Source organism: Capra hircus, chromosome 16, assembly GCF_001704415.2.
Source record: "Capra hircus breed San Clemente chromosome 16, ASM170441v1, whole genome shotgun sequence".
NCBI lineage: Eukaryota > Metazoa > Chordata > Mammalia > Artiodactyla > Bovidae > Capra > Capra hircus.
In genome coordinates this window covers 30,097,946-30,125,223 of record NC_030823.1, presented here as the reverse complement: position 1 = coordinate 30,125,223, position 27,278 = coordinate 30,097,946, and the positions used below count along the sequence as shown (strand labels likewise).

The 27,278-nt window shown below is 42.6% G+C and overlaps 1 protein-coding gene across 4 annotated transcripts in view; it reads right to left on the bottom strand.

The window, feature by feature from the left end:
- SMYD3 (SET and MYND domain containing 3) overlaps positions 258-27,278 on the bottom strand; it is a 741,121-nt gene continuing 714,100 nt past the window's right edge. For all 4 annotated transcript variants that reach the window (XM_005690552.3, XM_013970112.2, XM_013970114.2 and 1 more), the window contains 2 exons: positions 20,463-20,571; positions 258-675 (listed from right to left, as the gene is read on the bottom strand). In XM_005690552.3, the coding sequence (XP_005690609.1) occupies positions 574-675; positions 20,463-20,571 (211 nt within the window). In that variant the 3' untranslated portion in view covers positions 258-573. The remainder of the gene's footprint in view (positions 676-20,462; positions 20,572-27,278) is intronic.

The window sequence follows — 27,278 nt, the reverse complement described above, 5'->3', positions numbered from 1 at the left end:
TCCATTAAGACCTCCTGTCCTTTTCTAATAAAACCTAATAAACCTAATATGACTTCTTTCTAAGATTTAGAATAAAACTTCTTGTGTTGGAGACATATTTGGAAGTGAATAATGGACACACGTATCATTTACCACAAGCAGTGAGGACAGTATCTGAAAATCTTGCTTTTTGCCAAAACAGACATTAACTTTTGCTTGGAAGCAAATGTGAAAACAATGATTTCTATCCAACTCTCAACATATATCCAGCGAGAAAGTTAGAACTTATTCTGTTATGCTTTTAATAGGATTTTCTGTCTTTAATGTTGAGATGTTAAACATTAACATTACCAATGAAAGAAAGCAAAGAAAACAATTACCAGATGGTATTTTCAACCAAATTTTCTTATATTATAATCATGCTTCTCTAATTCTTGTGGTGTGCAAACCATATGTCTGCTTTTATTTACCTAAGTAAATATGGAACAGCATTTCCAATAGGGGAGGTCCACACAACAAACAAAATTTAGGGTGTGTGACCTCAATAAGGCATCCAATAAAGGTACAAGCTGGCTCTTCCTTTGCAGAGTTCTCTTAGGGTGCTCTGATGTTGGCGTCGCATTCTTCTAAGAGTAGAATCAGATCTTCAATCAGGCTGTGCTCTCTGCCATGTGTTACTCTCATAATATCAAAAGCCTGAAGGAAAACGAAGATGGATTAGATCCCCAAGTGAGGCAGGTCCCCACCTGTTCCTCATCTTTTCTTGGGCCAGGAGCCCGGAGAAACCCGCAGCCTACAGTATGATCAGCACAGTGGTTCTCCACACTAGAAATGAAGTGACAAGGGTGAGTTTAATGTGGTGCTTGGACTTACTGCTTGAGTCTTGCTGGGACTGGTGTCCAGCAATGATCTTCAGGGATTATTAGAGCTTAGATTTGGTGTAGGTAGTTAACAGAGGTTTAAGAAGAGTTACTAAAATGATTAATATTAATGGTTACCATGCTGTTATCACCTTAAAAGAAGTTTTCATTTTTTCATGCTGTATTCTCATCTATATGAGACATATAACACATACATATACTTTTTGTATTCTTTTCATGTTATATGGCATTATAGCATTTGCATTTTGACATTCATTGCCTTCAGTCTCCACTAAATCTTGTCAATTCTGCCTCCAAAATATTTCTGAAATCTGGATGGATTTGTAACCACTACAATAATAGAGTATGATGGAATTAATGCTGTCAACTTCCAAAGCTAGGTCAAAAAGACCATGCAACCTTTGCCTTGTTTATTAGTACACCTGCTCCTGGAAACAGGAGCTTCTATGCTGTGAGGAAGCCCAAGCCACATGGGGAAGCCAAGGGTAGATGCTTTGGTTGATAGTCCTAGCTGAGCCTATCTTTACATTTTATTTATTGACTACTTTTGGCTGCGCTGGGTCTTCACTGCTGCACAGACTTTTCTCTAGTTGTGGCAAGTCGGGGTTACTCTCTACTAGTGTGTGGACTTCTCATGGTGGTGGCTTCTCTTGTTGTGGAGCACAGGCGCTAGGTCGTGTATGTTTCAGCAGTTGCAGCTCCTGGTCTCTGGAGCATAGGCTTAATAGTTGTGGCACACAGGCTTAGTTGCTCTGAGTGAGCCTATCTTTAAAATCATCCTAGCCCAAACACCAGAAATGTGCATAAAGAAGCCTCCAGATGATTTCAGCCAGATTTCTAAGCTACTCTTAGAACTTTGCTGCTACTGCTGCTAAGTCGCTTCAATCGTGTCTGACTCCGTGCAACCCCAGAGATGACAGCCCACCAGGCTCCCCTGTCCCTGGGACTCTCCAGGCAAGAACACTGGAGTGGGTTTTAGATCACTACCAATTTTTTGTTATGGTGTAAATCTTCTGGCATCAGCTAGATTCCAGTCTTCCCAGCTGACACCCAAGACATCAGGGAAAAGAGGCAGGCCATTCCTACTGTGATCTGTTTGAATTCCTGATCTGAATCATCTGTGAACATAATAAAAGGGCGGTTGTTTCACTTTGCTAAGTTTTGGGATGGTTAGTTATAGAGCAATAAATAGTCAAAATATCCACAAAATATTTTTGCAGTAAATTATAGATAAACCATATCATCCTGAGCTTCCCAAACTGGGGGCTCTCAAACAGAAGGGCTGGTCAGCTCAGTTGGTTACAGCATGGTGCGAATAAATTACACCAGGATCAGGGGTTTGTTCCTGTATGGGCCAGGCTGTGCAGTGACTATATTTATGGGCTTCCCTATTGGCTCAGTGGTAAAGAATTTGCCTACCAATGAAGGAAACGTGGGTTTGAGCCCTAGGTTGGGAAGATCCCTGGAGAAGGAAATGGCAACCCACTCTAGTATTCTTGGCTGGAAAATCCCATGGACAGAGGAGCCTGGTGGGCTACAGTCCCTGAGGTCGCACAGGGTTGGACATGACTGAGCGACTAACAGCAACAAACAGAAGGGTCATCAGATCCATTGTCTTCCATGTAAATGTGCCTCAAGAGATAGGTAAACACACTTTGGGTGTTTTAAGCACCCAGAAAAATACCTTGCAGGCAGTACCATGGCTCTCAGCCTTGGGTGCACAGCTGTATCAACCAGTGGGCTTCCAAAGGTGTACCAGTGCCCAGGCCCCACACACGGTCAATTGAATCCTGTTCTCTGGAGGTGAGCCTGGCCTCAGGAGAGTTTCACATGTCCTCAGGGTTGAGAACAACTGATAGAGTAAGCTTTCAACAAGTAATAACAACTATTGATTATTCAATGGTAACTTGTAGCCAACCATAATTACCCTTCTAATGGCTGTGTACAGTTCATTTCATCAGGTTTATAGATCATTATTCACTGAGCTACTCTTAGAAATTCAGATCACTACCATTTTTTTTGTGGTTGTGATGTAGATCTTTTAGCATAGGGCTTTTTTGGCTTTGCTGACTCTCTACTTTAGATGCATTCCTGGAGGTGGGATTCCTAGGTGTGAGCATCTTTAAAGCCATTAGAGACTTTAAAGCTGGGGCACACAGTCTCCTGAGGAGGAAACCTGAGAGCGGAAGAAGCAAAGTGTTCAGGACTAGGAGCACTTTCCACCCGTGTTCCTGGCTTTTGGGCCTTTTAAAAAATGTTCCCTTTAGGCTTGAATGAAGGAAAATAGGCAGACAGATGGGGTCTAGATTTAGCTGCTGAGAGAAAAGAGAAAGGGAAAGAAAGGCCTGCCATCTCTGGCACTGGTGTGCCAGCCTGGAAAAGAGCTCTGCTTATGGAATCAGCTGTAATCCTGCAGACCCATCACCCGTGATACCCTAGCTGGAAAACCAGAAGGTGGCCGTGATGGAGTCAGGGTGGTGGGATTTAGTTCTTATTAACTTGAATGGGTCTTCCCTGTGCAGTATCTGCAAGCAAATCCCGAGGGTGGGTGGAGTGAAGGGTGTCTGAGATAGAGGGGAGGCGTTGGGAATAGCCCGCACCTTGGAGGCAGCCAAACTCAGTGAGATGTCTTTGGGCAGAAAACCAAAATCAAATATTTGATACCATTCAGAGAACAAATGTCTCCTGTCTCCTCCCCATACCCCCCTTGGTGCTCCATTGTTCTGGACATCTCAGAGTCTGAGGCAGAGGCATATGGGAGAGCGTGATTGGACAGAGAGACTGGAGAGATGCTTAAAGCCCTTCATGGGAAATTCTCTCACTCAAAAGCTGCTTACATGTTCTCCCTTCTGCTCAACAGAGGGCCAGATGTACTTGTGATCTGACAAAAGGAGTGAATGCTCCAGGAGCACTGCCTGAAAAGCTCTTTGCAGGAAGCGTCACACTGTTCTACCCCACCCCATGGACAGGGGGGCCAGAGAAGGGCCAGCCTGACCTGTGGGGGCTCTCGCCTCCCCACTCCTCCCAGTTCTCCTCTGCAGGGTGAGGGCCTGGCTTTGTTTCTCAGGACTCCCAGACCAGCTTCTCTTTGTCCTCCTTGTGTATTTCTCCAGGTTCCGCCCCAGAAGGTATTTCTCAGGGACTTGAGTCAGAGGCCAGGACAGTCACCTTCATACCACTCGGACAGGGTCAGGCCCGTCTGCATGTTTTCAGACCTGTTAACAGCTGTAGCTTCCTTCCTCACTGCCATTCGTTCAGTCATACGCTTCGCTGTCTCCTCCCTTCCAGCTCTGAGAATAAGGCCTACTCCTCAAGAGCCAGAGTTCATGGTGGTTGATCTGGAGTCTTCCCATTCGTTCCTGCTCATCCCACAACAGGGCAGGTGCCAGCAGGAGGCTTCTGGCCCCGCAGCCCTTCAGGATCCACAGAGCCACAGCCAGGAAGGAAAGCCTCACTTCCACACCTCCCAGCCTGTTCCCTTGCAGGAGCACCATAAAGACCATCTGGTCCAATGTCCTCATGTCTGGCCTGAGAGTGGCCCCAGGGTGGACCCAGTGTTCATTCCATGACTCTGCTATGTGCCCTTCCCCTGCTGAGAGTCTGCAGTGACCAAGGAGAGGGCCTGGAGGGTCTCTGAGGTATGACTTCTGCAACACCTTGAGGGGCCACGAAGGTCTTCCTAGTCAGGATGCTGCTGGTTTTGACCTTCATTCTTATTTGGTGATGAATGAAGCACTGGAAGCAAAAGTGGGGTGGGGACAATCCCTGGGTGTGTATATGTAAGACCCAAGATACTAAGATTAGAGGATCTTATCTACAAGGGTGGCTAGGAGCGGAGCAGAAATGGGCATAGCTGGGAGCAGAGGACCAATATGAAGAGCCTGGGAAAAAAGTCCATATCGTTTGTCTAGAAGGTAAAACCAAATATAAATATGATGAACCAGTAAATACTGTAATTTTCTCAGAGCCATGGGTGGGATAGGAGGGAAAGAAAAGAAAATAAAAAGAAATAGGATTTAGTTATGCGCAAAATATGATGATGACTGTGTTCTGTGTGTGTTGAGTAATATGTCAATTTGGATGTACAGGAAGCTAAAACTCACACCTGGTCAGGTAGGACATCTGGTCCTTGTCGTGGATGCCACCTGGGCCTCCAGGTAAGCTGGGGCACAATTCTCAGTGCTGTCAGAAGGGAGCCTTAGGGAGCTGTCAGCACAGGCTGGCTCTCTGCGGTGGCCACAGCCCCTCAGCCTGGAAGAAGAGGAGGGCTTCCCTCCCCCAGACAAAGTTACAGTAAATCTCTGACAAACCAGCATAATTGTTTCTGGTAGCTCTGTGTCTCCCCTTCTCTCAGCCCTGCCCAACTGCCACACATACACAAGTCGGAGAGAACGGTTTTGATTTAATTTCCTGCAGCAGTATGTAAAACAGATTAAGGAAGCATAAAACCAGAGCCGGCCTGTGCTGGGAAAAGCTTATCTCTTTCCATTAAATTTTATTTTTTTAATGGTAGCATTTAAAAAGAGCCTGGCGTAATCTCCCACTGAGGACCTATTTGAAGCCTTCAAGGGGGGCTGCTGCCCCTGTGAACTGACTCTAAATGTCACAGGAGGAATGGAAGCACAGATTGTCTGCCACTTGACAGGCACGGTTCACTCAGGAGTAAAGATGCGGTCTTTAAAAGATAGGGTCCCCAGAACTGATTTCAATCTCATCACAGCATTTTTTTTAAAAGTAATTTTAGAACTGTGGTCATATATTAAATAAAATGAATTGAATCAAATTATAATTTAAAGTTACAAACAATATAGCTTTCTTATTAATTTTTAATAAAAATATATTAAGCTTATCAAGGATCTCATATACTCTCTCCCAAAAGCCTGAGGGAATCCAATAAATGACTTCCCCAAGCAGGATTTAAATATGGATATAAATCAGAGGGAAAAGAAATGCATGCGTGATAAAATCCTCTGCAGTCAGATCACAAGAGAGGGAAATGCAGGCATGTTTTCCTCTGCCCATCCAGGATGACAGCAGAGTAGTGGGGTAGAGGGTGGTGGGCATGGGCTGGACGTGTAAGAAGACAGACCCACAACACATCAGGAAGCTCCAGAGCCACGACGGGCCCTTCACGAGGGGCAGCAGGGACTCCCAAGGCTTTTGATGACCTGCCTGAGCTCACAGCACCCTTGCAACTTCATTGTGCTCTACACTTTGTACAGGACCCACTGGAAGGACCTGTCCTCCTAGCAGGCAAAATTTCCTTAGAAGGTCTACACACTAAATATTGTCTGTGCTGTGCTGAGTCGCTCAGTCGTGTCCGACTCTTTGCGATGCATGGACTGTAGCCCACCAGTCCCCTCTGTCCATTGGGTTTTGCAGACAAGGATACTGGAGGGGGTTGCTATGCCCTCTTCCTCCAGGGGAACTTCCCAACCCAGGGATTAAACCCAGGTCTCCTGCATTGCAGGTGAAATACTGTCTAAGCAGCTATAATGAGTAAGACTTGGCCTTTACCCTGGGAGGAGCTTTGGCACAACCAGGAGACAGGGTTATAGAAGGACAGTGTGTGACAGAGAGACGAGAGGTGCTGAGTGTCCAGAGGAGGGAGCCCAGAAGGGGTGACAGATGTGCTGAGCTGAGCTGTGTGTCTTCCAGTGGGAGTAGCTATTCCAGAAAGAGTTGACTTCGTGTTGCTCTGTTGAACTAATCAATTGATCCAAGGCGTATTTATTTGTTAAGTACCGGAGAGAGCCTGAAGACATCATGTCTCCTCCCTGAGCTTAGGTTTCCTCATTTGAATATGAGGAGACTGGATTAGATCAATTCTGTGGACAAAGTCACAGACACAGAACTAGGAGATGCTGATTTGGTTTTGCTTCCAAATATTGTGGTGTGTGTGTGTGGGTGTGTGTGTGTTAGTGTTTTCTAATTGAACTCCATTGGAGTTAGAGAATTTACCATGTATGATCTGAATCCTTTTACGTTTATTGAGACTTGCTTTATGGCCCAGAATATGGTCCTTCTTGGTATATGTTTTGTGGGTACTTAAACAAGAACATGTATTTTGTTACTGCTGGATGGAGTTTTATAAATGTCAATTGGATCCTGTTGGTTGGGGATGTTGTTAAATTCTTCTGTATCCTTGCTGATTTTCTGTCCATTTCTTCTGTCTGTTGTTGACAGTGGGTGTTACATCCCCAGCTATACTCATATCCGTAAGTCTATTGCCTGTACCTCCTTTTAGCTCTATTAGTTTTTGTTTCCCGTGTTTTCAACTGGGTTGTTTAGTGCATACACATTTAGGATTGCTTTTAATATGTTTCCTTGATAAACTGACCTCCTTTTCCAACATATAATATCCTTCTCTGTCTCTAGTGTCATTTTCTTTACTATGAAGTCTACTTTATCTGATATTAATATAGCCATTCCAGCTTTCTTTAGATGAGTGGTTCTTTCATGGTATATCTTTTTCCATCCTTTTACTTTCAACCTCCCTGTATCACTATATTTAAAGTGAGTTTCCTATAGACAACATATAGGTGGATCATTAAAAAATCCATTCTAATAATCTCTGTCATTTAGTATATTTTAGACAAGAAATTTACACTTCTTACATAGATCACTTACATAATGTCGTTAATATATTAGAGTTTTAAGTTTGCCATTTAGAAAAATTTGTCTATTCTGATTTTTTTTTTGCTTTTATTTTCTTTCTCTTTCATTTCCAGTGGATAGCTAACTTTTAAAAAGAATTCTATTCTGTAATGTTTTTGAGTGTATTTGTGTAGTTTTAAAATGGTTACTCTAAGTGTTATATATAGACATAGACATTGTTGTTATTGTTCAGTTGCTAAGTTGTGTCTGACTCTTTGCAACCCCATGGACTGCAGCATGCCTGGTCCTCTGTCCTCCCCTGTCTCCTGGAGTTTGCTCAAATTCATGTCTGTTGAGTTGGTGATGCTAACTGACCCTTTCATCTCATCCTTCCACCTTCTCCTTTTGCCTTCAGTCTTTGCCAGCATCAGGGTCGTTTGCAATGAGACATATATATACACAAATAGAGACATATTCAGTTGTGTATGGTATCTCTTCACATTTCTACTTGTGTTCTCATTTTACCAGTTCAAGAAACCTTACCTCCCTTTATGTCTTTTATCTTCCCCTATTTTGAATATAATTGTCCTAAACATTTTCACTATATACGTTTAGAACCACAGAAGACAGTGTTATACGTTTTGTTTCAACTGTCAAAGATTAGCTAAAAAACTTAAGAGGAGAATTAAAGTCTATTTCATTTACCCTTACTTTTGCTTACCATGTTCTTTCTTCCCGATGTTCAAAGATTGCTGCTTTTATTACTTCCTTTCTGTTTAGAGAAATGCTTTAGCAATTCTTTTAGAAGAGGTCTGCTGGAGACAAATTCCCTTAGTTTTCCTTCATCTGAGAATGTTTTGACTTCCCGTTAACTCTTGAAGGCTATTTTGCTGAATGCAGGTTTTTACCTTAACAGTTCTTTTCTTCAAGTCCTTGAAAAATGTGCCACTGTACATTTGGCCTCCGTGGTTTCTAATGAGAAAGCCACTGTAACTCAAATTGTTTTTCTCCTATAGGCAAGGTATCATTTTTCTCTTGCTGCTTTTAAGATACTGTTGTCTTTATAATTTCAGAAGTTTGACTAGAATGCCTTGATGTGCATTTTCTTGGATTTTTCTTATTTGGATTCACTTAGCTTCTTGAGTCTGCAGGTATTTTATTTTCAGTGGCATTAATTACATTCACACTGTTGTGCAGCCACTCTCACTATCCATACCTAGAACTTCTGCATTATTCCAGACTGAGGCTGTATACCCGCTAAATAAGCATTCTCTATTCCTTTCGTTCTCAAGCCCTTGGTACCGCTATTCTACTTTCTGTCTCTGTGTTTGACTACTCTAGGTACCTCATATCAATGGAATCATACAACATTTGTCTTCTTGTGACTGGCTTATTTCACTTGAGGCTTCCCCGGTGGCTCAGCAGTAAAGGATCTGCCTGCAATGCAAGAGCTACAGGAGACACAGGTTCGATCCCTGGGTCAGGAAGATCCCCTGGAGAAGGGCATGGCAACCAACTCCAGTATTCTTGCCTGGAGAATCTCATGGACAGAGGAGCCTGGTGGGCTACAGTCCATGGGGTTGCAAAGAGTCAGACACGACTGAAGTGACTTAGCATGCACACAATGTTCAACAAGTTTCATCCATGTAGTTTCACTTTTAAGGCTGAATAATATCTCATAATATATATATTCCAGCTTTAAACTACCCACCATCCATGGACATTTAGGTTTTTCCACCTTTTAGCTGTTGTTAATAATGCTTGCTGTGAACACTGGTGTACAAATATCTATTGAAGTCCCTGCTTTCAATACTTTTGTGTACATAACCAGAGGTGTAATTGCTGGATCAAATAGTCATTCTATGTTTCACATTTTTTAGGAACTGTTACACTGTTTTCCACAGTGGCTTTTCCATTTTGTAGTCCTGTCGGTAATACGCAAGGGTTCCAGTTTCTCCACATCTACACCAGTACTTGTTTCTCTTCTGCGTGTTTCTTTCTTCTTTAATAATAGCTATCCTAGTGGGTGAAAAGTAGTATCTCATTGATTCTGGTTTGCATTTCCCTAATGATTAGTGATGTTAAGCTTATTTTTTATGTGCTTTTTGGCTGGTTGTATATGTTTTTTGGAGAAATGTCTATTCAAATCCTTTGCCTGTTTTTGAACTGCACTGTTTTGATGTTGTTGTTGAAATTTAGGCATTCTCTATGTATTCTGGATGTTCACCACTTGCCAGAAATGTGATTTGCAAATGTTTTATTCCATCCTATGGGTTGCCTGTTGATTTTTACTATTTACTCTGTTGATCTTGTCTTTTGGTGCACATTTTTAGTGTTGATGAAATTCAACTTGTCTATTTTTTCTTTGTTGCCTGTGCTTTTGGTGCCATATTCAAAGAAACCATTGCCAAATTTGGTATCATGAAGCTTTTCCTCTGTGTATTCTTCTAAGAGTTTGGTAGTTTTAGCTCTTATACTAAGTCTAACCCATGTATTACTCTTTTTAATATAGTATTAGGTGAGGATCTATCTTCATTTTTTGCATGTGGATATCCAGTTTCCTCAGCACCATTTGTTCAATAGACTGTCCATTCTGCATTGAGTAGTCTTGTCACTCCTGTCAACAGTCATTTGACATATATATGAGAGTGTATTTCTCAGCTCTCTAGTGTATCCCACTGGCCTTCATGGCTGTCTTTATCCCGGTCCCACCTGGTTTTGATTACTGCAGTCTTACAGTAAATTTCAAAATCAAAAAGTATGAGTCCTCTAACTTTTTTTTTTCAAAATTGTTATGCTATTAGGGTTCCTTGAACTTTCATACGAACCTTTCCATTTCTAAAAAAAAAAAAAATGTCATTGGGCTTTTGACAAGAGATTTCACTGAAACTATAGGTTGCTTTAGGTACTATTAAATGTGCTTTAGGTACTTATTAACAGTAATAAGTCTTTCGATCATGAACATGGGATGTTTTCTGTTTGTGTCATCTTATTTTTTTCAGCAGTGTTTTGTACTTTTCAGTGTATAGTCTCCTACATCCTTGGTTAAGTTAATTCCTCAGTATTTTATTTTGTTTGCTGTTGATGTTCAGTCACTCAGTCATGTCTCACTCTTTGTGAACCCATGGACTGCAGCACGCCAGGCTTCCCTGTCCTTCACCATCTGCCAGACTTTGCTCAAACTCATGTCCATTGGGTTGATGACACCATCCAGCCACATCATCCTCGTTCATCCCCTTCTCCTCCTGCCCTCAATCTTTCCCAGCCTCGGGGTCTTTTCCGTGAGTCAGTTCTTCGCATCTGGTGGCCAAAGTATTAGAGCTTCAAAATCAGTCCTTCCAGTGAATATTCAGGGTTGATTTCCTTTAGGATTGACTGGTTAGCTCTCCTTGCTGTGCAAGGGACTCTCAAGTCTTCTCCAGCACCACAGTTCAAAAGCATCAATTCTTCAGCGCTCAGCCTTCTTTATGGTTCAACTCTTAAATCCGTACATGACTACTGGAAAAATTATAGCTTTGACTATACAGACCTTTGTCAGCAAAGTTATGTCTCTGCTTTTTAATATGCTGTCTAGGTCTGTTATAGCTTATCTTCCAAGGAGCTAGCATCTTTTAATTTCATGGCTGTAGTCACCATCTGCAGTGATTTTGGAGCCCAAGAAAATAATGTCTGTCACTGTTTCCATTGTTTCCCCATCTGTTTGCCATGAAATTATGGGACTGGATGCCATGATCTTAGTATTTTGAATGTTGAGTTTTAAGCCAGCTTTTTCACTCTCCTCTTTCACTTTCATCAAGAGGCTCTTTAGTTCCTCTTCACTTTCTGCCATTAGGGTGGTGTCATCTGCATATCTAAAGTTATTGATATTTCTGCCAACAATCTTGATTCCAGCTTGTGATTCATCCAGCTTGGCATCTCTCATGATGAACTCTCTACATAAGTTAAATAAGCAGGATGACAAAATACAGCCTTGATGTACTCCTTTCCAAATTTTGAACCAGTTCATTGTTACATGTCCGATTTCAGATGTTGCTTCTTGACCTGCATACAGGTTTCTCAGGAGGCAGCTAAGGTGGTCTGCTATTCCCATCTCTTTAAGAATTTTCCACAGTTTGTAGTGATCCACACAGTCAAAGATCTTAGCGTAGTCAGTAATCAGAAGTAGATGTTTTTTCTGGAATTTTCTTGCTTTTTCTGTGATCCAGTGGATGTTGGCGATTTGATCTGTGGTTCCTCTGCCTTTTCTAAATCCATCTTGTACATGTGGAAGTTCTTGGTTCATGTACTGTGGAAGCCTAGCTTGAAGGATTTCGAGCATTACCTTGCCAGCATGTGAAATGAGTGCAGCTGTATGGTAATTTGAACATTGTTTGGGATTAGAATGAAAACTGACCTTTTCCTGTTCTTTGGCGACTGCTGAGTTTTCCAAATTTGCTTCCATATTGAGTGCAGCACTTTCACAACATCATCCTTTAGGATTTGAACTAGCACAGCAGGAATTCTATCACCTCCTCTAGCTTTGTTCATAGTGATGCATCCTAAGACCCACTTGGCTTCACACTCTAGGATGTCTGGCTCTAGGTGCGTGACCACACCATCATGGTTGTCTGGGTCATTAAGACCTTATTTTGTATAGTTCTTCTGTGTGTTCTTGCCACCTCTTCTTAATATCTTCTGCTTCTATTAGGTTAATGCCTTTCATGTCCTTTATTGTGCCCATCTTTGCCTGAAATGTTCCCTTGGTATCTCTAATTTTCTTGAAGAGATCGCTAGTCTTTCCCATTCTATTGCTTCCCTCTATTTCTTTGCACTGTTCACTGAAGGCTTTCTTATCTCTCCTGCTACTCTTTGGAACTCTGCATTCAGATGGGTGTACCTTTCCTTTTTGCCCCTTCCCTTTCGCTTCTCTTCTTTTCTCAGCTATTTGTAAGGTCTCCTCAGACAACCATTTCGCCTTCTTGCATTTCTTTTTCTTGGCAATGGTTTTGATTACCACCTCCTGTACAGTGTTAGAAACCTCCATACATAGTTCTTCAGGCACTCCATCAGATCTAGTTCCTTGAATCTATTTGTCACTTCCACTGGATAATCATAAGGGATTTGATTTATGTTATACCTGAATGGCCTAGTGGTTTTACCTACTTCCTTAAATTTAAGTCTGAATTTTGAAATAAGGAGTTCATGATCTGAGCCACAGTCAGTTCCCGGTCTTGTTTTTGCTGACTGTATACAGATTTTCCATCTTCAGCTGCAAAGAATGTAATCAATCTGTTTTTGGTGTTGACCATCTGGTGATGTCCATGTGTAGAGTCATCTCTTGTGTCGCTGGAAAAAGGTGTTTGCTATGACCAGTGCCTTCTCTTGGTAAAACTGTGTTAGCCTTTGCCCTGCTTCATTTTGTACTCCAAGGCCAAACTTGGCTGTTACTCTAGGTATCTCTTGCTTTCCTACTTTTGCATTCCAATCCCCTATGATAAAAAGGACATCTTTTTTTGGTGTTCTGGAAGGTCTGGTAAGTCTTCATAGAACTGTTCAACTTCAGCTTCTTCAGCATTACTGGTTGGGGCATAGACTTGGATTACCTTGATGTTGAATGGGCTGCCTTGGAAATGAACTGAGATCATTTGGATGTTTTTGAGATTGCACCCAAGTACTGCATTTTGGACTCTTTTGTTGACTGTGAGGGCCACTCCATTTCTTCTAAGAGATTCTTGCCCACAGTAGTAGATATAATGGTCACCTGAATTAAATTAACCCATTCCCATCCATTTCAGTTCACTGATTCCTGAAATGTCCATGTTCACCCTTCCCATCTCCTGTTTGACCACTTTCAATTTACTTTGACTCATGGACCTAACATTCCCGATTCGAATGCAATATTATTCTTTACAGCATCTGCGTTTACTTTCTCCACCAGACACATCCACAGCTGGGCGTCATTTCTGCTTTGGCTCAGCCTCTTCATTCCTTCTGGAGCTATTTCTCTGCTCTTCTCCAGTTGCGTGTGGAACACCTGTTGACCTGGGGGTTCATCTTTCAGTGTCATACCTTTTCGCCTTTCATTTTGTTCATGTGGTTCTCAAGGCAAGAATGCTGAAGTGATTAGATACAATTACAAGTAGAACTGTTTTCTTAGGTTTCTTTTGGCATTGTTCCCTCTAAGTGTAATTAAACACTGCTGACTTTTGTATGTTAATTTATATCCTCTGGCTTTGCTGAATTTCTTAGTCGTTTTATCTCTGTTTTTTTGACTGGACAGCTTATATTGCTCTGTCTTCAAGTTCATTAATTCATTCTTCTTTCTGTTCTGTTGTTAAGCTCCAGTCTGTATGTTTTGGCAGTTGTATTTATCAGCTTTTAAATTTCTGTTTGCTTCTCCTGTGTTAATTTCTTTGCTGCAGTATTCTATTTTTTCATTTGTTTTGAGGATGTTTGTAATTACTATTTAAGCATATTTATCATGGGTTTTAAAATCTTTGTGAGATAAGTCTAAAATCTATTATCTCTGAGTTGGCATCTATTGATTGTCTTTTTTTTCAATCAAGATTATAATCTTCGTCTTTCTTATGGTGAGTGATTTTCAACTGAAACCTGGACATTGTGAGCATGACACAGAGATTCTGAATTTTATGTCAACTTTCTGTTTTAGCTGGCTTTCTCCACCATTGCTTCAACAGGAGTATGGTGGATGATACCTTGTTACTGCCTGGTAGAGGTACAAGTCCAGGTTCCTCACTTGGCTGCTTGTCACTGCTGGGATTACACTTTCTGATAGGTAAATTTCTATTTGTTTCCTTAAATGCAACTTAATCACTATGCTCTCATTTTAGGGTCATTCTCTTATCTTCTCCTTTCTTGGTTGAGAGACGTACTCTTGAAACTACTGTTTCCTGTTTCAGGTTAGTAGGGGCCTGTCATAAGCACCAGAGTCAGAGACTGTCAGACTCCTCTTTGAAGGCGTCACTGGCTATGGCACCTCATCTCTGCACACCTTCTTGTCCTCCCCATGTCCCTTCCATCTGTCTACATGTGTGATGATACACACTTAGAGATTTTTTTAACCTAGAGACTGCTAGCCTAGAGAAAGTCCATGGAGAGTCTTCAGGTGGTCCCTATATCCCCTTTCCCCACTATATATATACATATATATAATGTTCTATGTGTGTACATTATCTCTGGTGAGTCAGTGGTTCTCACACAATTCAAAAATAAGAACATTAAGAATCATTGTAGCAGATTAAGAAACGGGAACAATAGATGTGCAGGCTCTAAATCATCCATTTAAGGGGGAGGACTTGAAATCAGGGTGCAGTCTGGAGTAGACACACACCAGCTTGTGCTTGGAGCTTTCCTTGAATGTGCTCATAACTGTGTGGGTGTGAGAGGAGCTCTGTGTGGGACTGAGCCTGGGCTCCCTATTCAGGTCCAGGAAAAGCTTAAAAGATCCTCAAGATGCTTCAACGTACGAAATGAGAAGAGAAAAAGCATTACAGTGTAATTTACATCTCAATAAAAGTGGCTATTGAGGAGGGGGAAGTCTGACTTTTTCCTTCTGAGTTCAGTTAACAAGGCACTGCTAACAAAGCAGCTAGTCTAGCCAGGGTGAGGGAGTTGGCAGTGTGCAGAGCTCACAGAAAAGAAGCAGGCTCCCTGATAAGACAGCCCAGATGAGGACGGTTGCCCTTAAGGTCTAAGAAGTCAAATTAGTCCTAACAAAATTCTTCTTAGAAATAAATGGAAAGAAATGAAAATAGATTAGAGACAGGACAAAGCAGGAGGGAGGTACTGTGAGGGGACCCCAGGGCTGTCCTGTGGCAGCAATCACAAGAATTTCAGCTGAGCCCAGTGGAGATGGGGGCCTAAACCAAATCAGAGCTGGGCTAAATGGATTCCTTTCCTGGAGGAGGCTGGGCCTAATTGAATCTGTAACGCATTTTTGTTTCTGAAGCTTTTCTCATTTTTGTTCCAAACTCAGCCTTTGGAACCGTTATTCAAACTCTTTCTTCCGTCCTATTATTTCTAGAGTTTCTAAGAAAGAATATCTAGGGGTGCCAGTCTAAAAAGAACATCAGTTTATTTTTTAAAAATGTTTATTTATTTTGGTTGCACTGGGTCTTCATTGCTGTGCAAGGGCTCTCTCTTGCAGAGAGTGGGGGCTACTCTTCGTTGCACTGCTCAGGCTTATCACAGTGGCCTCTCCTGTTAGCAAGCAGTCCCTAGGCTCACAGCCTTCAATAGTTGCATCTCACAGGTTAAGTAACCGTGGCTTATGGGCCTTAGAGCAGAGGCTCAGAAGTTGTGGTGCATGGGCTGCTTTGTTCTGTAGCATGTGAGATCTTCCCAGATCAGGGATCAAACCTGTGTCCCCTGTGTTGGCAGGCAGATTCTTATCCACTGTGCACCAGGGAAGTCCACGAACCTAAATTTTAAAAGGCAAGTATATATATATATCTTTCTTTTCCTTTCTCTGGGTCACCTGAGCCCTGAGAAACCTCAGGAGGAGAGTCTTTCTGCAGAACGAAACTGACCTGCTTCTAGACTCAGGTCCTGTGAACTTGCAAAAAGATGGGATGTGTGTCGGCCATCTCTCTGTGTGACACTGCGATATATAATAAGAAATATATATTTGGTCTTCATCCCTGTTTCTGGTACCGAGCTCCTAAAACCCTTGGAATTTCCTAAGTGAGGAAAATGATCAGGGTGTCTCTTGTTATTTTAATAAGATGACTTTTAGAAGCACCTAAAATGTGGGGGATGGTTGCTAGGATAACCATGTGATTAGAAGGTTGGAACTTTCAGTCCAACCCCTGATCTTTGAGGGAAGAGGAGCTGGAGGTTGAATCAGTCACTAGTGACCAATGATTTAATCAATCATGAGTCTCTAATGAAGTCTTCATAAAAACCCTAAGGGATAGAATGTGAAAGCTTCCGGGTAGGTGAACACATGGAGAATTGAGGAAAGTGGTATACTCGGAAGGGGCCTGGCACCTCCATGCCCTTTTCCAGTGCCCTGCCCTGCATGCATCCCTTCCATCTGGCTGCTCCTGATGTACAGCCTTTTATAATAAATGGGTGATCTAGTAAGTAAAATGTTTCTTGGAGTCCTATGAGCTGCTCTGGCAAACTACTCAAGGCCATGGTGGGATCCTTGGAACCCTGAAGCTGTAGCCAGTCAGTCTGAAGCCTGTATGACAGCCCGGGCTTGTGACTGGCATCTGAAGTGGAAGAGGCTCTTGTGGGCTGTGGAATCTGATGCCACCTCCAGGTAGATGGTGTCAGAGTTGAGTTGACTTGTACGACACCCAGCTGGTGTCTGAGAGATGTTTGTTGATGGGGGAAAACCCCTACTGCATGCTGGAATTGGGTGAACAGAATCTTACTCTGCTAGTAAATGGCCAGCACAGGTCCATATGTGTTAGATTAAACTGGACAAACTAGACCTGGCTGTGCCTCAGTGGGACTGTAAGCCTTAGCTCCTTTGGTTTTCACATGGCCATGAGAATGCCTGGCCCACTGGCCTCAGATGGCTGTCATGAGGACCAGAGCATTCATGTATGCATGAGCAGGATTAATACTCTCTAGTCCCATGAGACATAAAGGATTAATTTGATTATCTGTAAAATACCTACCTGGAGGTGACCCTTGGTTAGGTCACATCATACACTTGGAAAATTTCCTCCAGAAAGTTTTTGTGGGAGAACATTCATATGGTAGATCCTCAATAAGCATTTTCTGCCCAGCTGATTTGACTGGCTGACCACCATTCACCAGAGCAGAAAAGGAAAGTTCTTCTGAAACTGCAGGAACCTTCCAGTGTTCTTCTGTCAGTCTGGGTAAAGATGTCAGACCAGGTGAATGAAATAGGAAGTGATGCGTGCCTTCAGGAATCCTAGGATTCTTCCTGTTGATGTCACTTAGAGATCAGGAAAAGACAACAGGGCTGGTATTCAACAAAAACCAGCATAAGGGAATGTCACTTTTGAGTATCCCTTTGTTCTTATTGCTCGGTCACTAAGTTGTGTCTGCAGTGAACTGCAGCATGACCGGCTTCCCTGTCCTTCTCTGTCTTCTTGGGTTTGCCCAAACTTATGTCCACTGAGTCAGTGCTGCCATCCAACCATCTCATCCTCTGTCGCCCTCTTCTCCTCCTGCCCTCAGTCTTTCCCAGCATCATGGTCTTTTCCAGTGAGTCTGCTCTTCCCATCAGGTGGCCAAAGGATTGGAGTTTCAGCTTCAGCATTATCCTTCCAATGAATATTCAGGACTGATTTCCTTTAGGATTGACTGGTTTGATCTCCTTACTGTCCAAGGGGACCCTCAAGAGTCTTCTCCAGCACCACAGTTTGAAAGTATCAGTTCTTAGGCACTCAGCCTTCTTTATGGTCTAACTCTCACATCCAAACATAACTACTGGAAAAACCATAGTTTGACTATACAGACGTTTGTCAGCAAAGTGATATCTCTGCTTTTTAATATGCTGTCTAGGTTTGTCGTAACTTTTCTTCCAAAGAGCAAGTGTCTTTTAATTTCACGGCTGCAGTTACCATCTGTAGTGACTTTAGAACCCAAGAAAATAAAGTCTGTCACTGTTTTCATTTTTTCCCCATCTATTTGCCATGAAGTGATGGGATTGAATGCCATGATCTTCATTTTTTGAATGTTGAGATTTAAACCAGGTTTTTCACTCTCCTTTTCACCTTCATCAAGAAGCTCTTTAGTTCCTCTTCGATTTCTGCCATTAGGGTGGTGGTGCATATCTGAGGTTATTGATTTTTCTCCTGGCAGTCTTGATTCCGGCTTGTGATTTATCCAGCCCACCATTTCACATGATGTACTCTGCACAGAAGTTAAACCAACAGCGTGACAATGTACAGCCTTGTCGTACTCCTTTCCCAATTTGGAACAGTCCATTGTTTTGTGTCCAGTTCTAACTGTTGCTTCTTGTCCTGCATACAGGTTTCTTAGGAGGCAGGTAAGGTGGTCTGCTATTCCCATCTCTTTTAAGAATTTTCCACAGTTTATAGTGATCCACACAGTCAAAGGCTTTGGTATAGTCAGTGAGGCAGAAGTAGATTTTTTGGGGGGAATTTCCTTGATTTTTCTATGACCCAAGGGATGTTGACAATTTGCTATGTGGTTCCTCTGCCTTTTCTGAATCCAACTTGAACATCTGGAAGTTCTCGGTTCACATACTGTTGAAGCCTGGCTTGGAGAATTTTGAGTGTTACCTTGATAGTGTGTGTAATTTGAACATTCTTTGGCATTGCCCTTTTTTGGGATTGGAATGAAAACTGACCTTTTCCAGTCCTGTGGCCACTGCTGAGTTTTCCAAATTTCCTGCCATATTGAGTGAGGCACGTGAACAGCATCATCATTTAGGATTTGAATAGCTCAGCTGGAATTCTATCTTCTCCAATGCCTTTGTTTGTAGTAGTGCTTCCTAAGGCCTGACTGACTTCTCACTTCAGGATGTCTGGCTCTAGGTGAGTGATCACACCATCATGGTTATCTGTCATTAAGATCTTTTTTGTATAGTTCTTCTATGTATTCTTGCCACCTCTTCTTAATCTCTTCTGTTTGGTCCTTGCCATTTCTTTCCTTTATTGTGCCTGTCTTTGCATGAAATATTCCCTTGGTGTCTCTAATTTTCTTGATGAGATCTCCAGTCTTTCCCTCTATTTCTTTGGATTGTTCACTATGAAGGCTTTCTCCTTGCTCTTCTCTGGAACTCGGCATTCAGTTGGGTATCTTTCCTTTTTCTCCTTTGTCTTTCTCAGCTATTTGTAAGGCCAGCGGCAGGATAACATGATGATATGGAAAGTATCCCTTAGGCATTTGTTATTTTTCTCACCTAAATGTGGACAACCAGCCCCTAGACACTCCCTGAGAGATCCCATTTCAGGGCCTGAGTCTCTCCACTCTTCTGCAGACAAGGGCATCATGGCCCTTGATGCCCTCGGGAAGGTGCTGCCCCTGAAGCCCCACACACCAGTTCTCCGTACAAGCCACCAGTCCAGTGCCTCAATCAGAGGAGCATATGAGCTCTGCTTTTGGAAGCTCTGCCAGAGTGGAGAGGTCAGGACAGCATAGAGCCCTGGGCCTTGGTGGCAGTGGAGGCGCCTAGAGAGGGTGAGCACAGGTGTCATCCTCTACATCACATCCCAACATGAACCCAGTTCTCCCACTTGGTCTTTTTGCACTTATTGCAAGGATTGTACTGACCTCTCCCTTCTTTTTCCAACAGTGAATACTTCCTGAATCCCAGGTTCTTTGCTTGATGCTGAGCTGGTTTCAAAATAGACACACAGAGACCTTGCAGTCTCCTGAGGGGAGCGGCATCAGGTCTCTGTGCTGCTGTGTGGTGAGGGCTCAGCTGACAGAGTGAGCAGACTGCAGAAGGTCAGGGAGAAGACAGCATTCCAGTGGGCTTTAAAGGGTCAGGAGAGTTATACCAAGCCCAGGGGGTTGGGGAAAGGGCATTTAAGGCTGAGGAAACAGCTTTGAAAGGACCTAAGTGTGAGCATGCCTTGGGCACTGGTGAGTGTCTCCGTGTACACTGTCTGTAATGTGTGTGTGTGTGTGTGTGTGTGGAGGTGGGAAGGGAGGCTGGAGGTGAGGAGGCTGTGAAGGTGGTCCTCAGACAGGTGGTCAAGGGTCTGCAGATTTAGACTCTGTTCTGTGGGCCGAGGGCAGGGAGGCATGGAGACAGATGGGTATGGGGTGTCTGAGGTCAGTTCGCACCAGTTAGTAAGAGTTAATTGTTACTTTTTCTGAGTTTTGTGAACTGGTTGATTTGACATTAGTAGTTTAAACTCAGTGACAGTGGGCATGTTCATACCCACTGTCATAGAAATTGGCAAACACTCCAATGATTTCTTTTTTAACATTTATGGGCATGTGTGTGTATTAATGCATGTCTGCACACTGGTATAGAGTTGGTAGACCCCTTCCTTGTGATTTCCATCAACAGGCAGAAAGAACTGCGTGTGATTTTGGTACACTCACCAGCCTCAGATTCTTCATTGCTTGGGGAAACATGCCTTGGTGTAACTGCAGTTTGCCGACTTTCATTATCTGCACACCTCTGACAGGATGGTTTCCTGGGTAAAAAATCCTGGAAGAAAAAAAAAGGCAAGCAGTGTGAGTAGCTCTCACCCTTGCAGTCAGCATTTCATCAGGAGAATACAAAAGTGGGAGCGAATGCTGGCTGTGACTGTCAACGAGCCACTAAGCAGAATCAGCTTTGCAGCCGTGGGAACGCGATGCTGAGGGAGGAAGCTCACTGCTGGTCTCCTGCTCCCTGGAATGCCTTCTGCATTCGGGGAAAGAGACGGGACTGGAATGCCTCTCTACTAAATGCTAAGAGAAGCTCCAGCACCCAGGAAGCCTTGGACCAGAAGCTGGCCTCTCAGTATATAATGGTTAAGTAAATCAGTGATATGCCCACAACCCTCCTTTTCACCACAGAGTCCTCTGAGTTTCAGCTGCAGAGTCTATCCTTCATTGCAGCCCACCTTTTTCACTGCCCCTGTGTATTCATTCCATCATCACTGGATCCAGAGCTTTGGATTCAGACACCCCATCTGTGTTGGCCACCGTGCCCTGCATGTAAGAACTCCACACATACTTGACCTCTTTCACCCACAGTGGAATAGAACAGAGTGTTGCAGTGGACTGAAGAATGAAAACCCAGGACTATGTTTCAGACCCAGTGTTATTTCACCTTGACTCAACAAGAACTTACTATATTAGATTCAACAAAATGTGAACAGTTCGGCCTCTTCTTCCTCCTACATCGTCTATCCTGAGAGTCTCCTGGGCTCCTGCTGTATGAGCAAGATCGATTCTAGGGCTGGAGGAGAGAGTACACTGTATATATGTGATCTTTTCCCTCAAGGCTCATAATCCCATTAGACACAAGACAGACATTCATACAACAGTTTCAAAATATCACAGGATAGAGCATGACTTAGTACACAGCAATGGTCAGTTCAAGTGTATGGAATGAACTGAGAAAATGACACAGGAGTTACAAAGAGGAGAGTTATGATGGTTGGTGAGATCAGGGAAGGTTTCCTAGAGGAGGGGAACAGGGGCACTTCACTGGGGCTCCCTGGGATCTGGGAAGGCTTGTCTTGGTGGGGGGCGGGGAATGGAAATGCATCCTTGCTGTTGAGTGGCGTGAGTGAAGGTGCATTCCAGACGCTGCCTGGCCAGAGACCACAGGTACTTGTCTGTAGGCCTCCAAAAGGTAATTGTAAAAAAGTCATGACTTACTCAGGGCTTGCCATGTGCCAAGCACTGTTCTGCATTTCATTTATGAACACGTCGTAGAACCCACATTTAGGCTCTACTGTGAGGTGAATTTATCAAGAGACACATATGTTCTCCAATTAGTATACTATCTGTACACCATTCCCTAGCCCTGAACCTCAGCTCTTGCCCACATTAAATGTGATATAGAAACTTTGTTCATTCAGGCTCTTAAAGAAATGGAAAGCAGTACCCAAGAGAGGGAGGTATTTAAATTAATAGAATGTTGGCTATGTTTCTTTTAAAGAACTAAAAAGGGAGGGGACGGAAGGAAACAAAGGTGACACCTGGGTCCTGGCTTTTCCTTCATCTCCTGAGCCTGCCAAGAGATCAGTCACGTCACCTCTGCCCCTTACAAAACGAACATCATTATCTACTTGTGTGGAAAAGATTTTAAGATCCCCGGACAAAAGGCTTAAGTATAGGATGCCATTGCCCTGTACTTAATTGCCTTGGACGCTTTCCTTGAAAAGCACACCTGGATTTGGAACTTTATTTTATTGCTATGAATGTGACATAATTAAATTTAAAGGCCAAAAAGTAATTTCATACTAATAATCATTCTATTCAGTGGATGTCTGTCATGTCAGTTAGCAGAAGCAAAGAAAATCTTGGGTTCTATGGTTGCAGAGAAAGTGGTGCATATAATTACTCCATGACAGGTACCTGCTCTGGTTGCTTAAAGATATTAAAAAACGAACTGGAGTTTAATCAGGAGAGGATAAGGAAGTGTCTGGGAGGGGGACTTCCACATAAGTATTTACGGAGCAGCCTTGCAGCTCTGGCAGGGGTGCTATGCGTGTGCCTGGGTTGTTTCTGGAGGCCTCCCAGCTGACATATGGAATAAGCATCATGATTACTTGCCGGAATAGCACCCCAGGGAAAACTGGTGAAGCTCACTCCTGCTGGGAGAAGTTCTCTACCCAAGGCACGGCCTTCATCAGCTTTCCGCATGTGACAGTGATGAGGAGGGAGGAGGCCTGCAACAGGTCTTCAATCACAGAATCAAGGCCAGGCTGAGGGCCTGAACCAGAGAAGGAATGGAGGATGCCCAAGGACTAAAATAGGAGTTTGAGTGGGAAGGTGAGACTCTAGAGGCAGAGAGACCTGAGGCAGGATGGTGGTGGTGAGAACAGAAGAGAGGATCTGAACTAAAAGATGTTCTGCAGCTGACTGGGTAGGGCCTGGAGACCTGCTGAGGTCTGGCAGGCAGAGTTGACTCCACGATTCAGAAATCAAAATGCTGCCACAAAAACACAAGCAGACTGTATAATAACAAAACTCCCATTCAGCCAGGCATTCTGCCTGTTTGGTATTATGAATTTTCTTTTCATGGGTATAGTGCTAGCAATCATGTGGTCTGGGATGCTGGGCCCAGAAAGGAAAAAGTGCCCTTGGTGTTTCTGTGGTGAAGACGTGTATAGGAAGGAAGGTGTTTAAACAAGCAAGAGAAAAGCAGCAGCACATGCTAGTTTAACTAAGACCTATAAGCACCAAGATCTTGCTGCCATATTCTCCCAGAAGGCTTTGGGTCAGGGAACTGGAATGTCTCAAATTAAAAGGGGATAGAGAAAAACACACCCGATGGCAGGACCTATGTTGTTGGTCTTGCTGAAGTTTTTCCATGTGATGCAATTACAAGTCACATTTCTTCACTACAGGTAGCAGTTCTAACATTTGTATGGCAGCAAAAATCACTTATTGTTAGGACTTTTTTTTTTTTTAGAACTGATATAAAATGCATTACTGGATTTAAAATAAGAGCTTAACTATATAAACTATTTTAGTGTAAGCAAGTAGCTATAATGTATTAGTATGAATTTTAGCTGATAAATGTGAAATCTAATTCTAATAATAGAATTAGAAAATTCAGCATTTTGCAACTCTTGAAGAAATAACTAATCCATGGAAAGTGTATCACTAGATGAAACCAGTAGATCAAAGAATGATGGAAAATTTTACAGTGTGTAAGGCTGTTACCATCTGAGCCCAGTCATCAATCTTAGCATCACTAACATGGGACAGCCAGACATTACCTGCTGTCTGAGCTGACCCAGTAAGATTTTGTACCACCTATAAAGGATCTTTGACAAAAAAAAGAAAAAAAAGAAATTTAATCAAGCCCATAAAATTCCATTTCACAGGAAAAACAATTGGTAGAGGAACAAATAAAAGCAACCAGCTAAATTCAAAATATGGGAAGTTTTACAGAACCATTGTCACCCAGGATCTTTAGCAGGTCTATGGCATGTAAAGAAAAAGGTGGCAGAGAAGGAGAAGACTCTAGATTAAAGAGAGACAACAGTCAAAGGTAATTTGTAGACCTTTTTCATTTTAACTCAAAATAACTATAAAAAGACATTTCTGAGTCAATCTAGGAAATCGGAACATGCAATGGCATTGTAAGGACACGCCCACATTTTTCAGAGATACAAACTGAAATACGCATGGATAAAATGATGTTATGACTGTGATTTGATGTAAATCTCTTCAGCATAATTTCTCCTTCCAGCAATGATGGGTTAGTTTTTTTCAGACCAAACTCCATGCTAACAAGAAACGTTAGACAAAATATTTATAAAACTGTTTGAAGGTGTTGAAGAATGACTGAGGGACTGGAGTCTGAATGATTCAAGTGGCAGAAAGAATACAATCTCAAGTAGGTGGTCCTTTGTTGCTACTTTTCCCTTTGTTGATTTCAAAGGAGAGGCAGCTAGGCTAAAGAGCTGAACAGGAGTTTTGGCAGTCTCAAAGGTATCAGTCAGTCAGTTCATTCGTGTCCAGCTCTTTGCGACCCCATGAATCGCAGCACTCCAGGCCTCCCTGTCCATCATCAACTCCCGGAGTTCACTCAGATTCATGTCCATCGAGTCGGTGATGCCATCCAGCCATCTCATCCTCTGTCGTACCCTTCTCCTCCTGCCCCCAATCCCTCCCAGCATCAAAGTCTTTTCCAATGAGTCAACTCTTCGCATGAGGTGGCCAAAGTACTGGAGCTTCAGCTTTAACATCATTCCTTCCAAAGAAATCCCAGGGTTGATCTCCTTTAGAATGGACTGGTTGGATCTCCTTGCATTCCAAGGGACTCTCAAGAGTCTTGTCCAACACCACAGTTCAAAAGCATCAATTCTTCAGCGCTCAGCCTTCTTCACAGTCCAACTCTCACATCCATACATGACCACAGGAAAAACCATAGCCTTGACTAGATGGACCTTAGTCGGCAAAGTAATGTCTCCACTTTTGAATATGCTATCTAGGTTGGTCATAACTTTTCTTCCAAGGAGTAAACATCTTTTAATTTCATGGCTGCAGTCACCATCTGCAGTGATTTTGGAGCCCCCCAAAAATAAAGTCTGACACTGTTTCCACTGTTTCTCCCCATCTATTTCCCATGAAGTGATGGGACCAGATGCCATGATCTTCATTTTCTGAATGTTGAGCTTTAAGCCAACTTTTTCACTCTCCTCTTTCACTTTCATCAAGAGGCTTTTTAGTTCCTCTTCACTTTCTGCCATAAGGGTGGTGTCATCTGCATATCTGAGGTGATTGATATTTCTCCCAGCAATCTTGATTCCAGCTTGTGTTTCTTCCAGTCCAGCGTTTCTCATGATGTACTCTGCATATAAGTTAAAGAAGCAGGGTGACAATATACAGCCTCAACATACTCTTTTCCCAGTTTGGAACCAGTCTGTTGTTCCGTGGCCAGTTCTAACTGTTGCTTCCTGACCTGCATACAGATTTCTCAAGAGGCAGGTCAGGTGGTCTGGTATTCCCATCTCTTTCAGAATTTTCCACAGTTTATTGTGATCCACACAGTCAAAGGCTTTGGCATAGTCTTTAAAGCAGAAGTAGATGGTTTTCTGGAACTCTCTTGCTTTTTTGATGATCCAGCAAAAGTTGGCAATTTGATCTCTTGTTCCTCTGCCTTTTCTAAAACCAGCTTGAATATCAGGAAGTTCACAGTTCTCGTATTGCTGAAGCCTGGCTTGGAGAATTTTGAGCATTACTCAAAGGTAGGGAGACACAGAATTTGGAGTTCAGGGCTCAGCAAAGAAGACAAGGAGCACTAATAAACACCCTTGACTTTCATTTGTGACTCAGCGCCCCCCTCAAAGGGCTACAATTCAGGAATAGAGTAGCTTTACTTGTAATATGATCATTTTTGTTAAAAAAAAAAAAAAAAAAGATCCTAACATTGGGAAACAAAACCAAAGAGAGAAAAGAATGTGCAGCAAAGAGAAGCCTGGTGGGGCCGGGAGAGGCTGGGGAGACACTGGTTAAGTAGTCAGAAGCTGCCTCTTTAAGGAAAGGCTTATGATGTAGATAGAGTTAAATGTCCAATTTTGAACCTAAAAGTTTGAGTTTTAGCTTTCTTTAAAACCAATGCAGTATTGTAAAGTAAAATTTAAAAATTTTTTTAAAAATAAAGAAAAAATGTACAGAGAAGACATTGCCCATGCTTGTAACTTTCAACTAGGTATGTTTAATTAGTTTAATTTAACCCTGGATTTGTGCACAAATTTCCTCATCCCCTTGCCAGACCTGCTTATGTGCTGTTTGGTCCCCTGGCAGCGTGGCTAACAGCGGGGAGATGCCATGGGCCAGCCAGCATGACTGAAATATACTGTGACTATAATTTAGTCATTAAGTCCTTGGGAAAAAGTGGCAATGAGATTTTCATTAGAAAAGTTCCACTTGTCCTGTATAAGCTCTATTTATTCACTTACATGGGCAACAAAACTCACCGCTGAAGTTCTAAATGTGTACTCTAAATCCCCTTAGTATCTGAATACACAGATCTCATATCACTCGGAGATCAGTTCCCAAGAAGAAGCTCTTGAGTAGAAATCTTGTTTTCATAAATTAGATTTTATTTGAACCTGTTAGTTCAGATTTATGAAAATTGTTCTGATGCTGTTTTACTGGTAATATGGCAAGTTTAGTAGCCATATTGATTATCTCACTGAAAACAAGGTAAGGCGGTAGGTAAAATATTTTTTAAAGTAAGGATGTGCTGGCAAGATAGTAAAGAACCATCAGGCCAAAATCTAAATGAAGAGGTACCCTTGAGAAGTAAGGAGAGTGGTGAGACTACTGCTCCACTGGTGTGCAGAAACCTCTGGCTTCATCTGCTGTTGGGAGCTTGTGGGGCAGAAGAGCAAGCTTAGGGTCTACCCAGTGTGGAGGGGTCTAATAGGAAAGCCTCCCCTTTGGCCAATCATGGGAGACAGATTACATTCAAAAGAGATGCAGTAAGCCTGACAGTGGAAGCCTGTAGAATGATACCTTCAATGTGCCTAGGAAAAGTGATTCCTAGACCAGTATTCTGTATCTTCAGAAATATCTTTCTCAAGAATCAAGATGGATAGCTGAAAGGTGTACTTCTAGAGGTGATGAAAATGTTCTAGAATTGACTGTAGGCATGGTGTCATATCTTTGAACATAATTAAAAAAAACCACTAACTTGTACCTTTAAATGGGTTGGGTAAGTTGTATGGTGAGTGAATT